Source organism: Xenopus laevis, chromosome 3S (assembly GCF_017654675.1).
Source record: "Xenopus laevis strain J_2021 chromosome 3S, Xenopus_laevis_v10.1, whole genome shotgun sequence".
Taxonomy (NCBI): domain Eukaryota; kingdom Metazoa; phylum Chordata; class Amphibia; order Anura; family Pipidae; genus Xenopus; species Xenopus laevis.
In genome coordinates, this window is record NC_054376.1 from 88,632,666 (window position 1) to 88,654,157 (window position 21,492).

The window sequence follows — 21,492 nt, forward strand, 5'->3', positions numbered from 1 at the left end:
TTTCTCAGCTCAGACGAATTGAATTGACCCAGAAAGCTCGAATCAAATTTGATTTGAATTAGAAAAACTCGATTCAAATTTTAAAAAAAACTATACAAATTTAAAAACCTTGAATCGAGTTTTTTTTCTCCGAAAGAAACTTGAATGTCAGGAAGGCTGGACCTCTCCTATTGACTTATACAGTAATTTGGCAGGTTTTAGGTGGCAAATAGTCTAATTCAAATTCTTAAAGGGCCATATTATGTTAAATCTCAAAATTCTAATTTGGATAATTTGCAATTAGAATTTGAGAGTTTAGAATAAAAAAAAATTAATTAGAAAATTAGAATTTTCACTTCGACCCTTAATAAATCTGCCCTGTAATGTTCAATATCCCAAAACTACAGTATATGTAAGTTATCTAAACAGCTGCTGTGCTTTTTACTGTAAAGATATATTCTTTTTTTCCATACCTGTTCGGAGATGGTGGTGTATGAAGTGACATTGTTGGTACCCCTGTAGTAGGCGTTACATGGTTCTGTAACGGAGTGCCTTGAGATAAGCTGCGGTTTAACTGAGGAGTATTGTTGCTCATCCCCCTCATTGGAAGGCCTAGTGCACCTGTACAATGTTTAAGAAAAAAAATGAATATAAGACAAACCAAGATATACTTAAAATTTTACATGAGACATGAAACCTTTAAATCTTTCAGTGTTTTCAGTCAGCATTTCGGTCCTCCAGAAAATGTCCCAGGAGCGTGAAATGTTGACTAAATAAACATTTAAGAGTACCATAAGATATACAGAAATCAATCTAGCTAAAGAGACAATCACAGGTCTTATGTGAGATCAAGGCTGTGCCAATAATGAATACACTTTGATCTCACATTAAACCTGAAACTGTAGCTCTTTAACTGAAGTAATTATATGTATTTTCTTGGATCTTCCCATTGTGTGTTATGTCTTCACTGAGTTACTGGGTAATAAACACTTTCAGAGTTTCCTCAATATTAACATGGACAGGGCAAGAATAAAACTAATCAAAGTATTAAACTATTACAGAGACAAGAGAATAAATGCAATTATTGCATTAGAATGTTCACATTCCAAACTGTAGCTGAAGCTGCAGTAGGAACACCAACAAAATGTCTTGAAGCCCCTTTGTAAGAAACCAAGTTTGTAAACACAACATGCTTAGTATTGATTGTCACTGTAGGATAATTAATTCCACTCTCCTTACAGTAAAAAAAAAAAAAAAAATTATAATTAAAGGTTGATCACATCCAGTGATCTCTGGATGCATCCTACAGAAAGGATTAATGTGTACTGGCCATGGTCTATAGTAAAGCACTGTATTTCTTTATGCATGTTCTCCTGAATTATTGGCTATATATGTGTATTTATAAAGGATACATCAACTCCATAATTATAGGATTCAGCTAAAATTAGTCTGAACCCTAATTTGCATATACAAATCCGAAATAAACTAAAAAAAAAAAATTGGCGTGTTAACAGTACATTATATTTAAATCCATATACAACATATATTTTAGTGCTAGTTGACTAAGGGGTTGGCTGAAACAAATTCAAAATTGCAAAAAGTGCTATGATATTATCAAAACCAATTCCGGATGAAGAGTGAGTGAGTGTGTGAGTGGGTGTGAGTGTGTGTGTGTGTGTGTACAACTCTGCAATTACTGTATCTAGTACAAAACATCTAAACACAAGGAACTAGTTTTTAAATCATCCTTTGTTATCATGAAATGTTATGACTATTACTATATTGTAACCATTGAATATATATACAATATAAAAAAAGATTAAACTGAGATCAAGAATGAAGGAATAACATGGTTAAACCTGTGCTGATGATTGTGCTGCCTCCAACCCAACAATGGGCTTGATGTTCCCAGGCACCACAGCCATGTCAGAGTGTTGGATGGGTGCTGCTGGGGGTAGTTTTCACCAAAAAACTTGTGGCCCTTCACATTCCAATTTACATGGGAAAGGTCAGCATCACTTGATGCTGTAGCTCCTACCTAAAATAGTTACTAGATATAAGAAACCAGCATAGAGACCTGAGACCACTATAGTTACTGAACTTATTAGCCACTTATGTTACTTAATTTTGTGGTTAAAATAAGACATTTACTTTGTAAAGTCATTACTAGCAAAGGCACAATATGTTGACTAAGGAAAAACAATATGAGGTATGGCAAAGTTCTCTCCTGAACACTGGAATTTAACAATTTACTTTCAAATGCAAGTAAAGTATTGAAAGTGAATCGTTTGTCCACCTAGAAATGGCAGCCTATGCTAGCATTTTGGGAATAAAATGGAACAAATTACAGTGAGAAGCATACAGGATGTATGTTTTCATTAAGTGTCACAATCTAGTTTTGTGATAGAGCAGAACACAGGAAATCCATAAGATCTTTCTTGCCATGTCGGATAATTATCAATGACTCTTTTGACACTTTTATTTGAACCTGCCCTGTTCTGCTGTTGTAACTCAGACTGTGTTTGGACTTTGTCTTTATAATTGCATGATATGATATAACTTTCCGGTTGTTAAAGAAGGGAAACTACAGGAATGCAACTGGATCTCATAATGTCTTTTTTTACATTGGCTGGCTTCTGATAGACTTTTAATAGACACCAAAATTTTGTGGCATTACTGAAACGAACATATGCAGAGTTGCTGAAAAATTATTTAACTGCTGAAATATTGGGCACAACGGACATATTATTTTCCTTACAAAAATCTTGGACTTCAGTATGTAATTCTTAAATGCTCTTCTCTTCTCTTAAGGCCAAAGCATGTTTCAAAGAACATGTCCCTCAGGCTTTCTCAATTATTTATCAATAGGAGGTAGAAGGAAGTATACTCAAGTCTAGCAGCATTTAAAATACATATATTTTTCCTAAACCCTTAGTAATACAGGAAGCTAAAACTTTCTATTAGTGTAAGGCCACACTTAGCGTTTTGGGGAGATTTGGTCGCCTGGCGACTAATCGCCTCGTTTTTGCAAAGACGAGTCAATTAGTTTCCAGGCGACCAAATCTCCCCAAAACGCCCAGTGTGGCCTTACCCTTAAGATGTTCTCATGATGATTAAATATAAACATTTGTCTTAATCCCTGACTTCAACTGCATGAAGGGTGACATAATCCACAGACAGTAAGAACAGGGTTTTGATTTCTTTTTTTTTTCATCTTAAAATGTGTGTGTGGGGCATATGGCATAGCAAAAAGGGCAGAAGATGGCCTTTAGCAAGAATGCCCCCAAGAATGGGCAAATGTTAAACGGCGTCCATGAGTCTGAGCAGTCAAGTTTGGGCTCTGTGGATTAACTCTGTGATTTTATATCGACAGGTGCAGGAAGCACACCTTGAAACACTCTTAAAGCACATGTAAACCCTATATACCCTTACCATGTCTTTAGATTGGGCACATATTCCCCCACACAAAATGCATCATTGTCTGTGTTTTTTCTCCTCCGTTAGCCTGCACCGTAGTGTTTTCCTGAATGCAAAAGCTGCTTCAACCAGGCGGCCATTTTCTATTGGCTACATCATCATTTATATTTATTAGCAAGTATGTGTAATCCTACTCATTTCTACATGGAATCCCACTCACTCATATGCATAATCTCACTCATTCATGTAATCCCACTCACACGTATAATACCACTCACTCACAAGTATAATCCCACTCACTCACATGTAAAATTCCAAATCCCACTCACTTATTGGGCATGTCTTCCCCACCCAAGCCACATCATTTGTACTGCATATACCCCTCTGCCAGTGCCATCACTTTTTCCTAAAACAAATAGCAGCTTTCACCCAGCAGCCATTTTCGATCTGACACATAATAAGTAACATTGAGATCTGCAAACAGGACATGTATACTGTAAAGTTCATGCAATGCAGAATGTAGGTTTAAACAGGCACAACTTACTTTGATAAAAAGTTCTGCTGCGGTTGAGCACTGAGCTCAGAAGAGGTGGTTAGGAGAAAAAAATAGGAGCAAACAGCTAGAGCGGAGTTTCTATGGGAATCAGCAATGATATCTCTTCATTGGCTGTTTGACTGGAGGGTGTGTTTATTAATCTGAGCGGAGAAGCACTGAGCATGCTCATGAGTAGAGTTAGGCAAATTTTTTCGCCTTGTTTTGCCGTGGAAATGACGCCCATAGACTTGTATGGCTTTGTGTGTCAAAAAAAAAAAAAAAAGACGCGTGTCAAAAAATGTTTGGCGCCCATAGACTTTCATGGGCGTTGGCATCATTTCACCAACGGCAAATTTTTGCCGAAAAGAAACGGGTCAAATTCGCCCAACCCTACTCATGAGCCAACAGCCAAAGCAAATTCCTGAGGGAGGGCCGAGTAGATTAGAGGAGTATAACGACTTCTAAGTGATTAAGGGGAGGCTGCAGGCTTACTGTTAACCTTTTAACAACCTGAGTGGCAGTATTCTAAAGATTTCAGTGAGGTCGTTCACTGGTTACATTTTTATGGGGAGGGGGGGTTTACATGTCCTTTAAAGGAAAACTATACCCCCCAAACAATGTAGGTCTCTATTAAAAGATACTGAGTAAAACAGCTCATGTGTAAAACCCTGCTTCATGTAAATGAACCATTATCATAATAATATACTTTTCTAGTAGTATGTGCCATTGGGTAATCATAATCATAATCAAATAGAAAATTGCCATTTTAAAAAATAACGGCCGCCCCCTGAGATCGTAAGATTCACTGTGTACACAAACACACCACATGTAAGGTCACATGAGCCAATTAACAGACAGAGTTCTGCCTTTTGCTTCCTCACTTCTTCCTGTTACAATTAGTGTTGTAGTATTTCTGGTCAGGTGATCTCTGAGGCAGCAGAGATAGAGTCACGAAATGGTGGTTCAAGGCAAGAGATGTAAAAGGGCAATATTTATGTAAATATATATTCCAATTTGGTAAGATTCTTTAATATGTCATTCAATTTGATATAAACTATCTGTTGCTTAAGTATTCATTTTGGGGGTATAGTTTTCCTTTAAGTACCATACTGAGTGCAATATCCAGATTAAATTGCACAGAAATTGCTCTACTACTGATCTTTCAGTAAATTTAACATGTTTCTTAAAACTTTAAAGTATAGATACAATTATATTATAGATGGGGTCCATAAGGCCTGGGAAAAGAGGCCAATGGTATGTAGAAACTGTAAAGTGTTTATAAATCCTGATTTCTCTACTTTGGTCCATTGAAAACTGAATAATGGACCAAGGAATTATGGCCATTTAATATCAGATATAGAATGCCATTCTCTGCAAGAATGTGTAGCTAGAGGAACACAAGTCCAAATGTCTTTAACAAGAACAAAAATCCAACAGAACTGCACCTCCAATTAGTAGAAGGTAAAGCATTGCTTTTATTTTCAATCATATTAAAATACTCAAGAGACCAAGGGCTAAGAAAGAGCTAACATATTTCAGTCAAAAGTGATTGGTTGTGACTAAACATTTCTTTATGCAGCGATTGGTTAAGTTGTTTCAAGCACTCCATTATTGTGAGAGTGTCATTAAAAGGCCCTCAGGTAATAAGGCTGTCCCTCTAAGCAAAAATTAGATTTCCTAACCCATATTTTTAACCAAAACCCATTTTAACAAGTTTAAGGAGAAAGGGACACTCAAAATGTTGTGTACCTCAACATAATAGCAACACACTAAAGCTGGCCATAGACGCAAAGATCTGATCGTACGAATCGAGGATTCGTGCGATTTTCGGAACGTGTGTAGAGAGGGCGGAGATCGGTCGTTTGGTCGATCGGACAGGTTAGAAAATTTCTGTCGGCTGCCGATAATATCTCTGCGTGTATTGCCGATCGTACGATTTTCAGTGGGAGACTGTCACTAGCTTTGGTTGGACATAGATATCGTACGATTGCTGTCAGGGGCAGAACATTGCTGATCTGTTCTTTAACTAATCTGACTGGTAAGACTTTGATCTGAATGGTTAGTGGCGGGTCGGGAAATGGGAAAGTCCGATCGTACGATGATTCGTACGATCGGATCTTTGCATCTATGGCCAGCTTAACACTCACATTACCTAAAATATTCATCTTAAATGTGACTTCTTTCTGTGGTTGATCATCACACGGCAGTCACTTATATGACATTAACATTTAAAAGGGAAGATAGTTGCAATCATAAATAACTGTTGCATCATTATTAAAATGAAAGCACATAGGAGACAAAAACTTTTTGACCTTTAATTAAACTCTTGAGGTAGATTTGCTCTACAGAGACAGTCTGCATGCATATGAACAAACAGATAATTTCCAAAGGATTCAGCTCCTCATAAGGCAAAATAATCTTACTTTGTTGTCCATATAAACTGGCCCCAAACTGTGACAGTTGACCCGATGCAGATGGTGATGGAGATGCCAGCATCTGAATAACACAAAACATATGTATCATTAGTAAAAAAAAAAAAAAAAGACAACATTTAAAGTGAGAAACCTTACACCCAACAGTCTCTAAAGCAGTCATGATCTGGATTGTCTTTAAATTATTATTTAAGTAATTTTCCACTAAGACAAAGCTACAAAACTCAAGTCAAACTCAAATCTTACTTCAGAAGTATTATAGCTCAACAAAATAAGCATTCTAAGGATTCACAAAACTTTCATCTCATTTCATGAATATGTATATTAAAATATTACAAATGTATTTGCCAGAAAAGAATAGGTGTGAAACAGTTAATAGTCAACCGTGCATATTTACAATGCAAGTTTACATGAATACCGTATTTATGAAAATAAAAATGAAACACATGCAAGTTAAAAACAAAAATGTGCCACTCCCAAACCATTACAATTATAACTTACACAAAAATACTTTTGTAGGCTCAAAGTTATTTGCAACATTTTGCCATAAAAAAAAAAACTTACATCTTTCTCCGACCGATGTGGAAACATCGAAGACTGGCTATAATACATATTCTCATCATGGTAGTCACTTTCGACCCCTTCTACAAACTTCTTTCTTGAAGCACCAAACATGCTGTATGTCACCTAAAAAAAAAAAAGATTGCACCAGTGAGACAAAGGCTGTAACATTTTCTAAATGGAATCTGATGACACTTTATTTTCTGTTTGAAAAGCATAAAAAAACACAAAAATAAATTTAACCACTTTATTTCTGAGCAATCATATAAATCTCCCGAGATTATGTAAAACTAAATATACTGCACAGGCAACAACAGCATTATTTAGTATTCTTGTGTCTTATCAGCAGACCAGACAGTATAAATATAACCACTGGAACTCACTTGGATCTCCTGTGGAAGGCTACTCACTAACTGGCTGATCATTAAGTATAGCTAAAGATAAAAGTCAATTTGTCACCCATTGACTTCAATGCATTTGGCAAATTTTCCACCATTTTGCGAATATTCAGTAAAACGAAACAGGTTGGATTCACCCGTCACTAGTAATTTGTTAGTAAAGATTGCTAAAAGGAATTTATGGTTTAGGATAATAGTTATCCTGGATTAAGTGTGGGGGCAGTTATATCAGTTGTGCATGGATATTTTCTAAGGTTGTTATTTCCCTGAGGATTGCTACAAGTGTGGACTAGGCTAAAGTATTAGTAGAAGAGAAATAATGTATTGTGGTTCTTAAGCACTTCAACTTCTATAACTGTGATGAATTGCACCTATACTGAATTAGTCTATAAGGGATGGCAGAAAGCCTGGAAGATTGTTTAAATTAGAAACAGGGTTGAATAAACTGGAGTGGAGATGCAAGACAGTATAGCGGCAAATAGGATACCATTATAAAGACTAAAGTACACGGGGTAGGATTTAGATTAGACTTTGGGGATAACAACTTATCTGACACACAAAATATTATTTTCATGCATTTAAATCTATCAATCGATGTATTTCATTAAGAAACTAACATTTTCAGACAACACAAAGTTGTATCTTGTCCATCCAATATGTTGGACTGTAACACTTATGTGTTGTATTGAACCTTAAGTTTTTATATCTGTCCCATTATATTTTGACCCACGCAACTACAGCCGACTTGTAGGATGCAATTTGTTGACCTGATTCAACAAAATCTACAAAATCATGCAGTATAGCTCTAACAGATACACCTACCTAAAAACAACTGCGTATATTTTTCCAATAAAAAAATGAACAACAGAGCAAAAAGTAACAGGATGCTTGCAAAAGCTTTGCAGAGAAATTGTGAAGGCTACAATTTCTGCATATACGGAGCATTATGATAAATATTGGTATCACTTAGAAAAGGTGCAAAGAAATGTGATTAAGCTGTAACTCTGAAAGGATATTTATTTTTAGGTGTTAAAAGGAGAATCTAAAAGTATATCACCCTAACAATTATAAATATTCACAAGTTGTAAGCCTCTGTGAAACTATTTATTGCTAAATGGCTAGCAAACCACAATCTGGGTACAGTACTTTACAAATACATCAAGTGTACATGCATCCAAGATATGCTTAGGACTATGGCTGAATTACAAATATTCTTGCTACCATGTTTTACAGTGATGGACAATGCACATTGTGGTCTAATGCTTTTGGCAAGAGCAGAATTCTTACTGAACTAAAAACGTGCCTGATATCTGTTCCCAATAAGTAAAAGATCCTGCTTGATGCACATCAAAAAGTACTCTCAAATACATCAAGCAGTCCTTAACACAGATTTCACTTGACTTTTATGCAGGTGATCAGAGCTGATGGCTAGGGTGAATATGTATTTGCTATCCTAGATAACCTTGGAACTATAGCTGAATGACTGATACACTGAGAGTGGGCCCCTTAACCAAAGATTGGGCCTTCAAGGAGGACTTGAAGTGGAATCAGCCAAAATTAGAGAATGTAAACTATTGTTGCTGGCACTTCTTTGGCAGCATGTAGATTATATGTTTCATGGCATACGGTTTATTCAACTCCAATTAAGAATAAAAGTGATAGGTTACAATGGCAAATTAGTCACACTGAAGAGAAATATTTATTTTTCACGCAAGGAAAAGTGAAAACACTTATTAATTATGTTTTGTGAGGTCTTTTTGTTAAATAAAAATAGTACACTCCCATGTTGAATGATGCTTCATCCAGAAGATATAGTAAAGGGCACATTAAGGGGCAGATTTAGTATGTAGTTAAGTATGAATTTAGTCAAAAATAACAACTGGCGAGTGGCTAGGCCAGAGCCTCTACCCAATTCCCCTATCTGGACTTTAATAAGTATGAATTTAGAACTAACAGAAAAAATCACTCACTTTCTATTCATTCCTATGGGATTTTTAAAAGCATATTTATCATTTGGTAAACTCCACTGATATACAATTTTAATTTCCCATAGGAGCGAATAGAGTGAGTTCTTATCTCATATTTTGATAAATCTGCTCCTAAGCAAACCTACCAATACCAAAAATATATGCAATGCTAAAGCTAAAGTGAGCACTACTGCATGTGAAAAAGAATGTATATATCCAAACCATCCTTAAACAGAAGCTTTATTTGTAAATCAAAAAGTGTAAACTGCAAATTGAATTGAAAACCATATTACTAATATCACGGTGTATTTTATCAATAGTCCAAAAAACTGGGAGGGGGCTATCCAATACATCCATTATCCACTAGTCACAGTATATTAATCTCATCCATGCAGGCTAATGAGCTGCTTAATAGTATATTAGAAAATACAAAATGTCTCCAGCTATTCCCACAACGTGTATAATACTGCAAACTGCAAATCTTTATAAAAGGAAAACTATAAACTATAAAAAATGAATACTTAAGCAACAGATTATTTTATAGTTTATATCAGAATATGTGGCATATTCAAGAATCTTATCAAACTGGAATATATATTTAAGTAAGTACTACCCTTTTACATCTCTTGCCTTGAACCACCATTTTGTGATGGTCTGTGTGTGGCCTCAGAGATCACCTGACCAGAAATACTACACCTCTAACTGTAACAGGAAGAAGTGTTGAAGCAAAAGACAGAACTCTGTCTATTAATTGGCTCATGTGACCTAATAAGTATGGCTTGTTGGTATGTTTGTGTGCACAGGGAATCATACGATCCCCGGGGGGTGGCCCTTATTTTTTAAAATGGCAGTTTTCTATTTATGATTACCCAATGGCACATAATACTAGAAAAGTATATTATGAAAATTATTTATTTACATGAATCAGGGTTTTACATATGAGCCGTTTTACGCAATATCATTTTATAGAGACCTACATTGTTTGGGGGGTAAAGTTTTCCTTTAAATTGCACTTATAATAAAATGCTGCTCATCCGGTTATCAATTACTATATTTACATGGATACATTCTGCAACATTCAGTTCATAATTCACTTGCATTACTTTTATAAATGCAGACATGTCTGTTCTAGGAAAAAGAAAGTCAGAATGCCTGTTCCCAATAATAACTCAAATGAACCCAGCTGGCTTATCAGCGCCAACTACCAATTCACTGTACATCTCAGTGTTTGAGATAAGAACATTTCAGTAAAAGCCAGGATAGCAAAGCTCGTTCACGTTCAAATTCTGAATCATCTGGATAGTTAATTACAGTTTATACCTGGGATCCTAAAAGTATTTACAAACAAGCCAAGTCTATACCCGCTCCTGAAACTCCTACCTGCAACCCACAGGGTACCGCAGGTTTTTGCGGGTAACCCACGGGTACCCGACGTGCTGCAGGACTCTACCTTGAAGTGTATAAAAAAAAGAAGGATTTTTTCCCCCCACTAAAAATAATTCAGGCTCAATAACAAGGTGCGGTTTTATTGTTAGAGAGAATTAGATTTTATTTAAAATTACGTCTATGGCAAATGTAATACATAGCTTTCTGGATATCTGGTTTCCGGATAAAAGATTCCACATTTGTATATGTGCTGTATGTAAATGGTGCAAGAAGACAGTTGCTGCTTACTTTAAGACTATGTAGTAAGTTGCTGCCCCATAATAGTGAATATTAAAGGGATGGTTCACCTTCAAACTAGTTTTTTTTTCAGATCAACAGAAATAAAGACTATTTCCAATAACTTTCTATTTTCTATGTGTGACTGTTTTTTCTAATATTGAAGTGTAATTTCTAACCTTCTGAAGCAGCGCTGGGAGGGGGGTCGCTCACCCTGTAAACTGATCTAAATTGATATTTCTTATCTTTGTCCCTGCTGAGCAGAATCCCTGGGTTTCATTACAGGCAGAATTGATACAATAGTTGCTAATACTCCAGAGATGCTGCTGAAATGTAGTAAAATTGTAACAGTTTAGAGTCTGCGCCTGAATTACTGAACTGCCAAACAAACACCAGAGACACAAACATTCAACTCTAAACTTAAGATTTTGGAAAAACAGTAAACAAAAATAAACAATGGAAAGCAATTGAAAAAAGTCTTTATTTCTGGGGAACAATCTAAAAAAAACTGAAAAAAAAAAAAAAAAAAAAGTTTGGACGGTGAACAACCCCTTCTAAATATTTTAATTTGCCTTCTGTATGGCATATGCAATATTGTGCAGTATGCATCTATCAAAGATTATCTGCCATTTTTAAGGATGGAGTTTTCGTTGTTTTCATTTCATGTAAGTCCCCTGACTGCCTGTGTCTTTATCTTGAAATTCACACAGACTTTAAGCCAGAGGATTTGTATAAAATGTGAACTATGACCACATTATTTTGCATTGAGAACCCTTTACAATACTGAATATAGGTAGAAAATACTATGTATTTGAACCTATTCCTCAACTGCATAAGTAAAATATAATCCTTGCAACTGCAAGTACAGTTTAACTATAAGCAATGAAGAGAAGTTCCACCACCGAAGGATTATTCTACCTTTTAGGGACGCAAGGCTATTTTGGGTACAGTGTTTTTAAATTGCACAAAAACATAACCGTAAATAGCTTGAAGCCACTGCCCTTAAATTAAGATTCCAAATGCCTGAAAAAGCATACTGATACAACAGCCCCATGTTCCACTACCCTTAATAGGATACTTGTCAACATGGCTGCTTGATGTTAAAGTAGGCTTCAAATTTGAGATTTATTTATAAATGTTATCCAGCAAATTATTAAACTCCCTTCTCACTGAACACCAGATCCCCCAAGAATAATAAACCCTAGTTGTTTTTATACATCTTGATAAATTAGCCTCTACAATAATAATCCAGACTGCAGTTCTTCACTACATGTACATATCATCATCATCATCATTTATTTATATAGCGCTGTCAAGATACGCAGTGCTTTGCATATATAAAACAAGAGTGAAAAAGAGCGCGTGTGTGTGTGTGTGTGTACATATGCACAAACTGCTACTATGTGTACCTTTTAATAGTCAGACCATAGAAGTCGCACATAATATGTTTCTGCATCATGTAGATATCACAAACATTTAAATGTATACTGCCTCCAATTTACGGAAAAGCTACAGTATAACAATGGCAATGCATTATCTGTAATCTGAATTCAAAAAAACACAAAGGATCCGCATCAGTCAGTTCATGCCTTCAAAGTTGTCAACAGCAGCTTTCCATCTTGCATCTTGTTCAGCTATCTTGTATGCCATTGTTACTGTACTCTGGATTGCCGTTGAGAAGTTAAGTTTAGGGGTTGCCAGAATTATCAATAGAAGAAAGTAAGGTTACAGCTGTCAAAGAAGCTGATGCTAAATGCTTAATTATTTATGAATGCAGATGAAGAACACACAAGTTTCTATGCCTTAATGTTGTGTAAATCTGATTTATTAAAGAGCTCTGTATTGTGGATGTTATATTGCATATAAACTGTTTATTTTGTGTTGGTCACTACTATTATGTAGCTGGTAGCATGAAGATGGGGAGCTACTAGAGATATTTTTCAGCTAGATAGAGTTGACTAATAATCACATTAGGTTTAAATCAAAGCCCTAGGGCAGTGATCCCCAACCAGTAGCTCGTGAGCAACATGTTGCTCTCCAACCCCTTGGATGTTGCTCTCAGTGGCCTCAAAGCAGGAGCTTATTTTTGAATTCCTGAAAGCCTCATATAGGCTGCCGGTCCACAAAGCAGCTACCAAATAGCCAATTACAGCCCTTATTTGGCACCCCAGGAAGTTTTTTCATGCCTGTGTTGCTCCCCAACTCTTTTTATTTTTGAATGTGGCTCACAGGTAAAAAAGGTTTTGGGACCCCTGCCCTAGGGCTTTCATATTAATTTATGTTAAAACACAACAGCTCCCCTACATTAAACAAATGTGCAATTCAATTACCCAGATAGTTTAGCACTTTAAGCAGGACATATATAGCATAAAACTGTATTAGGACTGGTCTTTGATATCTATCATTGGTTGCTATGGAAGACGGACATCTCATTTATATACGGAGACAGAAAACAAGGTAATCCCAGGAAAGCATCCTCAGTTCTAAAGAAGGCCACTTACATAGCAAAGCAAGCTTGTGAAAGCAGTGCACAGGTGCAGAAAGGAGTTTTAGAGAAGCAGTTTCCCTAAGATGACATGTAGGTGCAGCTGCAGCTGCAAATCACACATTTGAATCATGTTTATTGCTCTTGCAGGCTGGGAATTAGCAGTTGCAGTTAATGAACTTTGTATTTCTTACAACTTCATTAAGAGAAAAACAAAAAAACGGAAACTTACAGGCCTTGCATATTTGTGATGCTAGTAACAATATGTAGCCCACACAAAGCTTCAACTGAATCAAACATTTTACTGTAAAATAAGTATTATTTGGTTGTGTATCCGTTTAGTGAATATAAAAATAACCAATAATTTGATTTGAAACACATTCAGATCTCCAGCACTGATGCTTAGTGTTTAAAGGAGATTTTAACTTTCTGGCTGATTTATACTTAAAACGTATGCAGTTACAATAAATACAGAATGCATACCTAAGATTTGGTGTATTTAGCTTGTGTTATGCTTCTAAGTCTTTCTCACACCACGGTATCCCTGACAGAGCAGCCATGATGAAGTCTCTCTACTTAGCATCTGTATTCTCCTTCCCATGTGTGACATGACCAGGCAGGTTTGTCTCTGCATTACTGACAGGCTTGAGCTTCCAAAATTTAAAATAAAAAATGCTACACATGCTCACTGGGACCTTCTCTAGCAACAGGGCTTTTCAGGCATGCTCAGTAAAAACCTTTTAGATCAACTAGACAGTCAAAGAAGAGAACTGCCTCACAAAAATAAAGGGGGGAGGATCTTCAGACTGGTACGGGGAAGTGGAAGATATGTGCAATATCTAAAGATTGTTTATACAAAGGTTTACTTGTTCTTTAATGCTGGTAGATTTGGGGGAGATTAGTCGCCCAGCAGGAAACTTCTGGCATTTGGGGAGATTATTCACCGCGAAGAAGAGGAGATTTGTCGCTGGGCAACTAATCTCCCCCGAATCTTGCCGTGTGCGACCAGACGAACACTTATGACCTGCAATGTTGGGGCCATGTTTGTTTTCTGACCTGGGCACGATCAGCAAGAAGTTTATATGTTATGCTTGATTATGCATGAATAGTGTAAATATTAGCACATCGTCCAGCAAGTAAATGTTATGTTATACTTTGTCAGGTTTCAGCTATCAGAACAAGTGTATGTGAAGCCCATGCACACATCATGTTCTACTCAGTAATCAACCTCAGTTGTCAGGGCTCTGTGGTAACCTCTCCTTCTCTCCAGTCCTCCATACCCTCTCTGTTCTCCCAACCTAAAACTGTAACATTAGTGTTAGGAAAGGAATTAGGGTTATGGTGGCTGATGAAAACAAGGCGAAGGAAGATGGAGCATGTTGGAGAGCTGATATCATATGGACTGCCGAGTCATGATAACTGAAGTACTGGGAGGGAGCAGAACTGATCAAAATGTGTGCAAGAAGTTCAGGTACACATACCCTTTTTAAGATCTGCTTTTCACTAATCTAAATGTTATTAGAATAGATTCCTGTTCATTGAAAAACCAATTTTGATGCTAAAATTCATAGACGCATTTCATCGCTGTCCTTGCACCAGTGGTTTCAAGTGCAGGTAAGGAAGGGGCTGATGCCATGAATCCACCACATCTGTCATTAGCCTTATCTGGAGCATACAGTAACAATGTTATCAGTTTATGAGATCTCTAAATTCTCGGTGTTGTGCTGATTCTTAATCACTCTACAATGAATTCTCAAATGCACAATATGAAGGAGTGCACAGATCTGAGCAAAGCCATAAAGCCATTTCCATGTGCACAAATAATTCCAATGGATACTACAAAACTGTTCTATTTTTATTTTTTATACAGTCAAGCACACCTCAATAAATTACAAGGTGGCCCTGAAGCATATTGGTATTTTTGTTAATTGCAGGATTGCTTAACTTTTTCTTTATAAGTGAACACTTATGAAATGCACAGAGCACCCAGGTATAGTTTTTAGGTTAGCAACAATCAAAGAGGTAGCTATTGAAGTTGAAGGTGTATGAATTCCACCAAAATTATTTGAAATTAATTACAGCTATTTATTTATTTATTTTTAATTGTTGAAGTGTAACAAGGTAGGCGGCCAATTTTTAATAGATTGTAAAACTGCATGAGGTCTTAATACTAATAAAATTATTTTAAATTATTGAACACCATTTTAGTTTGTAGGGTGCTTAAGGTGGAAAAGGTCCCTGTTAGTATTAGGAGCTATATTGTGCCCCAAAGAGATTATTGCACTGTATAATACAAGAGGTAGCACAGAAGCCTGCAGTCAAGTAATTAAGACCAATATCCTCTTCTTCAGGGCGACTAATCTCGCCGAACTGCCTCCCGCCGGCTGAAATGTAAATCGCCAGCGGGATGGCACTCTGAGTGCTTTGTTTTCCAAAGTCGCCTCATGAGGTGACTTCAGAAAAAAACAATATAAATATCTTTTTTTGCAAATTTCAATAGATCTTGATTTTGTGGACACATTGAAAACAGGTCTTCGAAGGTGTCAGTTTCACTTTAATGGAAACACCTCTATAGAAATTAAAACACAGAATAGGGTTGATTTTAATGCTTTTATTGGAGTTAATCTGAAGGGTCAGCTTTACTAAAAATTGTAAAGTGTAACGCATCTAGCAGTATATGTGCTGTATATATCCTAGCAGGCAATAAAACGCTTGCAAGCAGAGCTCCCCAATCCTTTGCAATATATTACTGAAAATTATTACAGTTTCCACCAATAAATATTTTACATATTAGTAATGCCTTATAAATTGGCAGCATGTTTTACATTTGAAATTGACTACACCATGATGAAATACCCTTTAGGAAAATATTCTAGTAAAATATTTTTTGACACATAATAATCTAGCCACATTATATTATAGTTACTAAAAATTATAGTCTGCCAAATAAATGACCATTATGCTACATGAATATACTGGGAGCCCAATCATAACCATCCAAAATATATTGTATATAATAGATTAACTAACTATAATATAATCCGCTCATACAACAGTGTGGTGAAAATTGCCGGTATGTTTCTCCAGCAAGTAAAAAAAAAAAGTACATTACTTAAAGAATACTAATGCATTTTACAAGGTATAAGACACTTTATCCTTGAGGGCCAAAGTGACATTACCCTAAAAGTTAGTGGGGCTCATTTATCAACACAGGGCAAATTTGCCCATGGGTAGTTACCTATATCAACCAATCGGTGATTAGCTTTTTAAAGCCAGCTGCAAGTAGAACCATGAATGCAGCAATTTGATTGGTTGCCATGGGTTACTGCCCATGGGCAAATTTGCCCAGTGTTGATAAATGACCCCCACTGTGTGCTTCTGTCTGACCCAAACCTAGCTAGATACAAATCAGTATCTGCCTGACACATGGGTATCAGGCCAGCCCTTGCATCAATACTGGCCACAATATGAATTAGATCATTTTGTGCCCCTATTTATGCTACGTCACACCAACAATTTAAGGACGTGGTCAAATGAGACACATTGAATTAAATTTATGAAAGTCTTTTATTTTTAATTTTGAAATTCGACATGAGGCTAGATATATTGGCAGTATCCCAGCTGCCCCCAGTCATGTGACTTGTGTTCTAATAAACTTCAGTGATATCACCCCTCCCTTTCTACCCCAGCAGCCTAACAACAGAACAATGGGAATATAATCAGATAGCAGCTCCCTGACACAAGATAACAGCTGCCTGATGAAGAACAACACTCAATAGTAAAATCCAGGTCCCACTGAGACACAATCAGTTACACTGAGTAGGAGAAACAACAGCCTGTCAGAAAGCAGTTCCATCCTAAAATGCTGGCTCTTTTTGAAAGCACATGACCAGGCAACATGACCTGAGATAGCTGCCTACACACCAATATTACAACTAAAAAAGAAAATACACTTGCTGGTTCAGGAATGAAATGTTATATTGTAGAGTGAATCATTTGCAGTGTAAACAGTGTAATTTAGAAATAAAAACTACACCATAAAATCATGACAGAATCCCTTTAAGCACTCTACTGTATCACTCTGACTGTAACTGTGCTGCAATCAGATATACATTGTCACTTATATGACTGGCAAGCTTCAGGTGCTGTGAATGTCAACACCATAAAGAATCTAAAGGGACAGCAATACTAAAACTGCAAAGTGTAAAGCATCCAACAGCACATGTACTGCCTAGTGTCCTAGTACCTCAGCAGAAGAAAGATGCTGCAGAACATTAAGCTGTGTTTAAGGCCAAAAGTTTGACACTGCTGGTAAAATATATTTAAATTGTTCAAATTAAAGTAAATCATACCTATTTTTGACTATATATATATATATATATATATATAAATAGTTATTGAATGGAAACGATACTAATAGCACAATGAAGAATACAAAGCATACCTCTGAAAAACTCATACCGATGCAATATCAATGGGAGGCCACTACTTCATCAATATCTATATTTATATACATCCCTATGGTAGTCCTATTAAATACATCCCTATGGTAGTCATTCAGAAATAAACCTATGCTACCTTTACCTGCAAAAAAAACTTGGAGAACATATACAATTGTGAAGAAAACTTTAGACGCATTCAAATTCAAGTTTATGGTCATTCTCGCTCTGTACAGAACTGGAGAGGACACAGGATTAGTGACTTTGGACATAAATATGGCCAAGCTGTGGAACAGGCTATTTGCTTGGGAGCTGATGACTACCAGGAAAATGCTTCAGGATTCCTTTTCCTACTGCCTGACACTAGAGGTGGCAAGAAAGGAGCCGTACAGCAGTAAAGCAGAGATCTGCAGCCAAATGGTGCCCCAGAACATGTCAGTGCAAGGCTGCTGGAGGGGGGTGCACCGATCTAGAACACAAAATCATCTCCATACTTTAAGTTTTACACTTGAACCTGAACCAGGAAGTGACAGATAAACTGCAGCCCCTCTATTTGCAACTAGTTTATTGCTTCCTTCTGCCTGTGACTGCTCTGTGCGCCCATCTATTGCCAATAATTACAGGTTCATTTTCCCTCTGAAGGAAGGAACACAGGGACGGTGCACGTTTTGTTCTCCCTCCCCTGCTGCTGTTTGACCACATCCCTGTGCAGCACGTAAGGCTCTGGGGAACTGATGGAATATGTTGCTCAAAAGCGGGGGAAGGTTTAACATCCCTAATTGTGCCGAGGCCTTCCCATCCCCAAGGCCCTGGAGTTGCAGCGGCCTTACTACACTCCCCGGGCTCCTCTTCCTCATTAGAACGCAAGGCCCTGCGTCTTCTCTCATTAGCCTATTCGCCCATCTCTCCCCCCGCACGAACGAAATCCCGTCTCGAAGTCTTCCGCTGCCTATTACAGAGCCTTCACCGGCCTGAGCCCACACAAAAGCCGCCTGGGCCTCCCCCTCCCTCCGCAGAGCTCTTTTCCCCGGCCTTCTGGCCCTGCTTCCTTAATAAGCAGCGAGCACTGTTAGCTTGCCTAGGGAAAGAAGTGCATGACGTGATTCGGGCGATTAAAACCACTTACCGCATGAATTTTCTTGTCTCGCAGAAGCAAGATGGCTGTGTATCCAACACGGAGGATGCTGGGTGGATGACCTTTCCCCTTTGACCCTCCGCCGTGACCCCCCTCTTTCCTTCTCCCTCCCTCCCTGACAACGGTAGCTCGTAACCAGGAAGCGGTGCGGAGCCGGGGCCTAGCGAGTAGTGGAGGGGGGGGTTTGCGGCCTCCTCTTCCTCCCGGGTTCTGTCCCTCCTCTCCGGTGCTCGGCTGTGGGATTCCCCCTCCCCTCTGTGTCTGTGCGGGGGGAGGAGGAGGACTGAGGAGGGGGGTTGGCGGCTTTTACTCACATCTCAGTCCAGGCAGCAGGAAAATGGAGCCCGGCTCTGTCTGTTACACACAACAGCGATTTATTGAATAAAAAGCATTAATATCCCCATTTTGTTATTGAAATTGACAGGAATGTGGCTTCGTACGTTGCTATGAGTGGGTGTGCCGGTTTTTGGGAAGAGGGAAAAGGACATGAGGTGTTTGTGCACAGGCTTGCTGCAAGACAATAATATCCCTCTCATTTAGATTGCAAGCTCTAGGGGACAGGGAGCGACTTTCCCTTGTCTCTTAACACTTACATGCACAATGTGCATTTATTGTTGTATTTTTATTCTCTTATATTGACACCTATCTGTTCAATCACTCTATTGCATTCATCGAACATACTTTTTTGTCATCGCCAAACTCACGGATCTTTCCCCGATATGCCATTAACAGGCATGGCTATATCGGGTGTAATCTGATTGTTCAGCCGTATGGCCGAACGATCCGATTACGATGTGCCGTGGGCTGCAGCGGGATCGGTCGGGTCAAAATCAAACCCGACCGATCGACCAAACGACCGATCTCCGCTGGACGAAAGATGTCGGCACATGCCACACACGATCCGAAAATCGTACGAATCCTCGATTCGTACGATAGGATCTGTGTGTCTATGACCACCTTAAAACAAGTCAGATTTTATGAATAGAAAAAAATATGTGCCCTTCAAATCAGCTATCTTGCTAAATGGAATTGGTAACCCAAAGTAAATATATTCATGTCCGCTGACTTTCCCATCATTTCTTTCATTAGTTTTTCTAGCATTAGGCAAATAGTCATTTTAAAGGGGCCACCATTAGCAATAGTTTTTAAACACATTAAAGGACAACGGAAGTGGTATCACTGGAGGATACCTGATTGTTCAGAACACCCACCAGTGCTAACTTTTGACCCCCAGGCTGGCACTCCTCTTTACTGAATCGCAGATCAGCACAGGATACTTTTCCTACGAGCATCATGTAGCCATCTTCACACTTCCCAGCAGCCCCATGTGGCTGTCAGGATTGCACATATGCACTCTATAGCAAACTGCCCAACATTACTATGCTGCACATTCATAGACTGCACATTTATAGGGTCCCAGACAGACACAAGGGCTATTGAGAAGTGACTGAAGATAGCAGTTTGGAGCTCTCAGGAAAAGTATCCTTGACCAATGCTTTGTTCCAAGAGGTACATGGTTACATAGGTTATCTGGGTTGAAAAGAGACAATATTCTATCAAACCCCTCCAAATGACCTTGCACGTAGATAGCTATACAGATGTATCAATCCACTAACATATATACAATTATTTATATATATATATATATATATATATATATATATATATATATATACACAATTACAAGAGTCCTCAGCACTCAACCCATTATCAATATATTTAAGACAGAGACATTTTGTGCATACTGCTACTGAAAAATGCCTTACCCTTTAAACAAAACAGGGATTGTTTGTCCATATATTGCAATATATTTAAGCTGGCCAACTACGTCAAAGTCATCCCATATCTGCCCAGTCCTACACTCAATTTTCATCTGATTCATTAAGAATTCTATTGTTTCATTATACATTTTACAAAGGGACGACTACGTTTTACCTGCAACTTACTAGCTGCTTTCAAAGTAAAACTCCCAAACTTGGCTGCCCTTTTATTAGACACCAGTGGGATCACCTGACTATAGCTGGAGAGGGTGTATATATATATATATATTATATACACATAAAAAGCTGTATAATGAAAGTCCTTTGCAAATTAAACATGAAAACTAAATTATTTTTTTTCATTAAAACATCCATACTGGTTATAAAGGTGTTTAAATATCTGAGCTGCCAACCAAATATCTTCCCCACCTCTGGCAGTCAATTACTTTCACTTTTAGCACATTTAGCACATTTAGCACTTCCTACATGTCATTGTAGTTCTCACATTCCCCTTCCCTCCTCACACTCTGTAATTATATAGGACACTGCACATGAGAATTAGGTTCCCCATTCTGGTGCATACACAAGAGTTTGGGGCTGACACACAAAACAGTGTCCACAAAATGGCTCCTGCCTGTTTGCTGTGATAGTGTAATTCCAAGACTAAAGGAATCAAAATGTAAATAATAAATATAGTGCAAATAAAGTTTATTTTACTTAAC

At 37.6% G+C, this 21,492-nt stretch overlaps 1 protein-coding gene across 1 annotated transcript in view; it reads right to left on the minus strand.

Moving 5' to 3' along the window:
• The window catches only part of cnot2.S (CCR4-NOT transcription complex subunit 2 S homeolog), a 40,722-nt gene extending 21,444 nt beyond the window's left edge, over positions 1-19,278 (minus strand). Inside the window, exons 1-4 of the mRNA XM_018255959.2 lie at positions 19,002-19,278; positions 6,928-7,050; positions 6,355-6,427; positions 453-600 (exon numbers count right to left, since the gene is read on the minus strand). Of these exons, the coding sequence (XP_018111448.1) occupies positions 453-600; positions 6,355-6,427; positions 6,928-7,038 (332 nt within the window). The 5' untranslated portion in view covers positions 7,039-7,050; positions 19,002-19,278. The remainder of the gene's footprint in view (positions 1-452; positions 601-6,354; positions 6,428-6,927; positions 7,051-19,001) is intronic.
• Between the last annotated feature and the right edge of the window lie 2,214 nt (positions 19,279-21,492).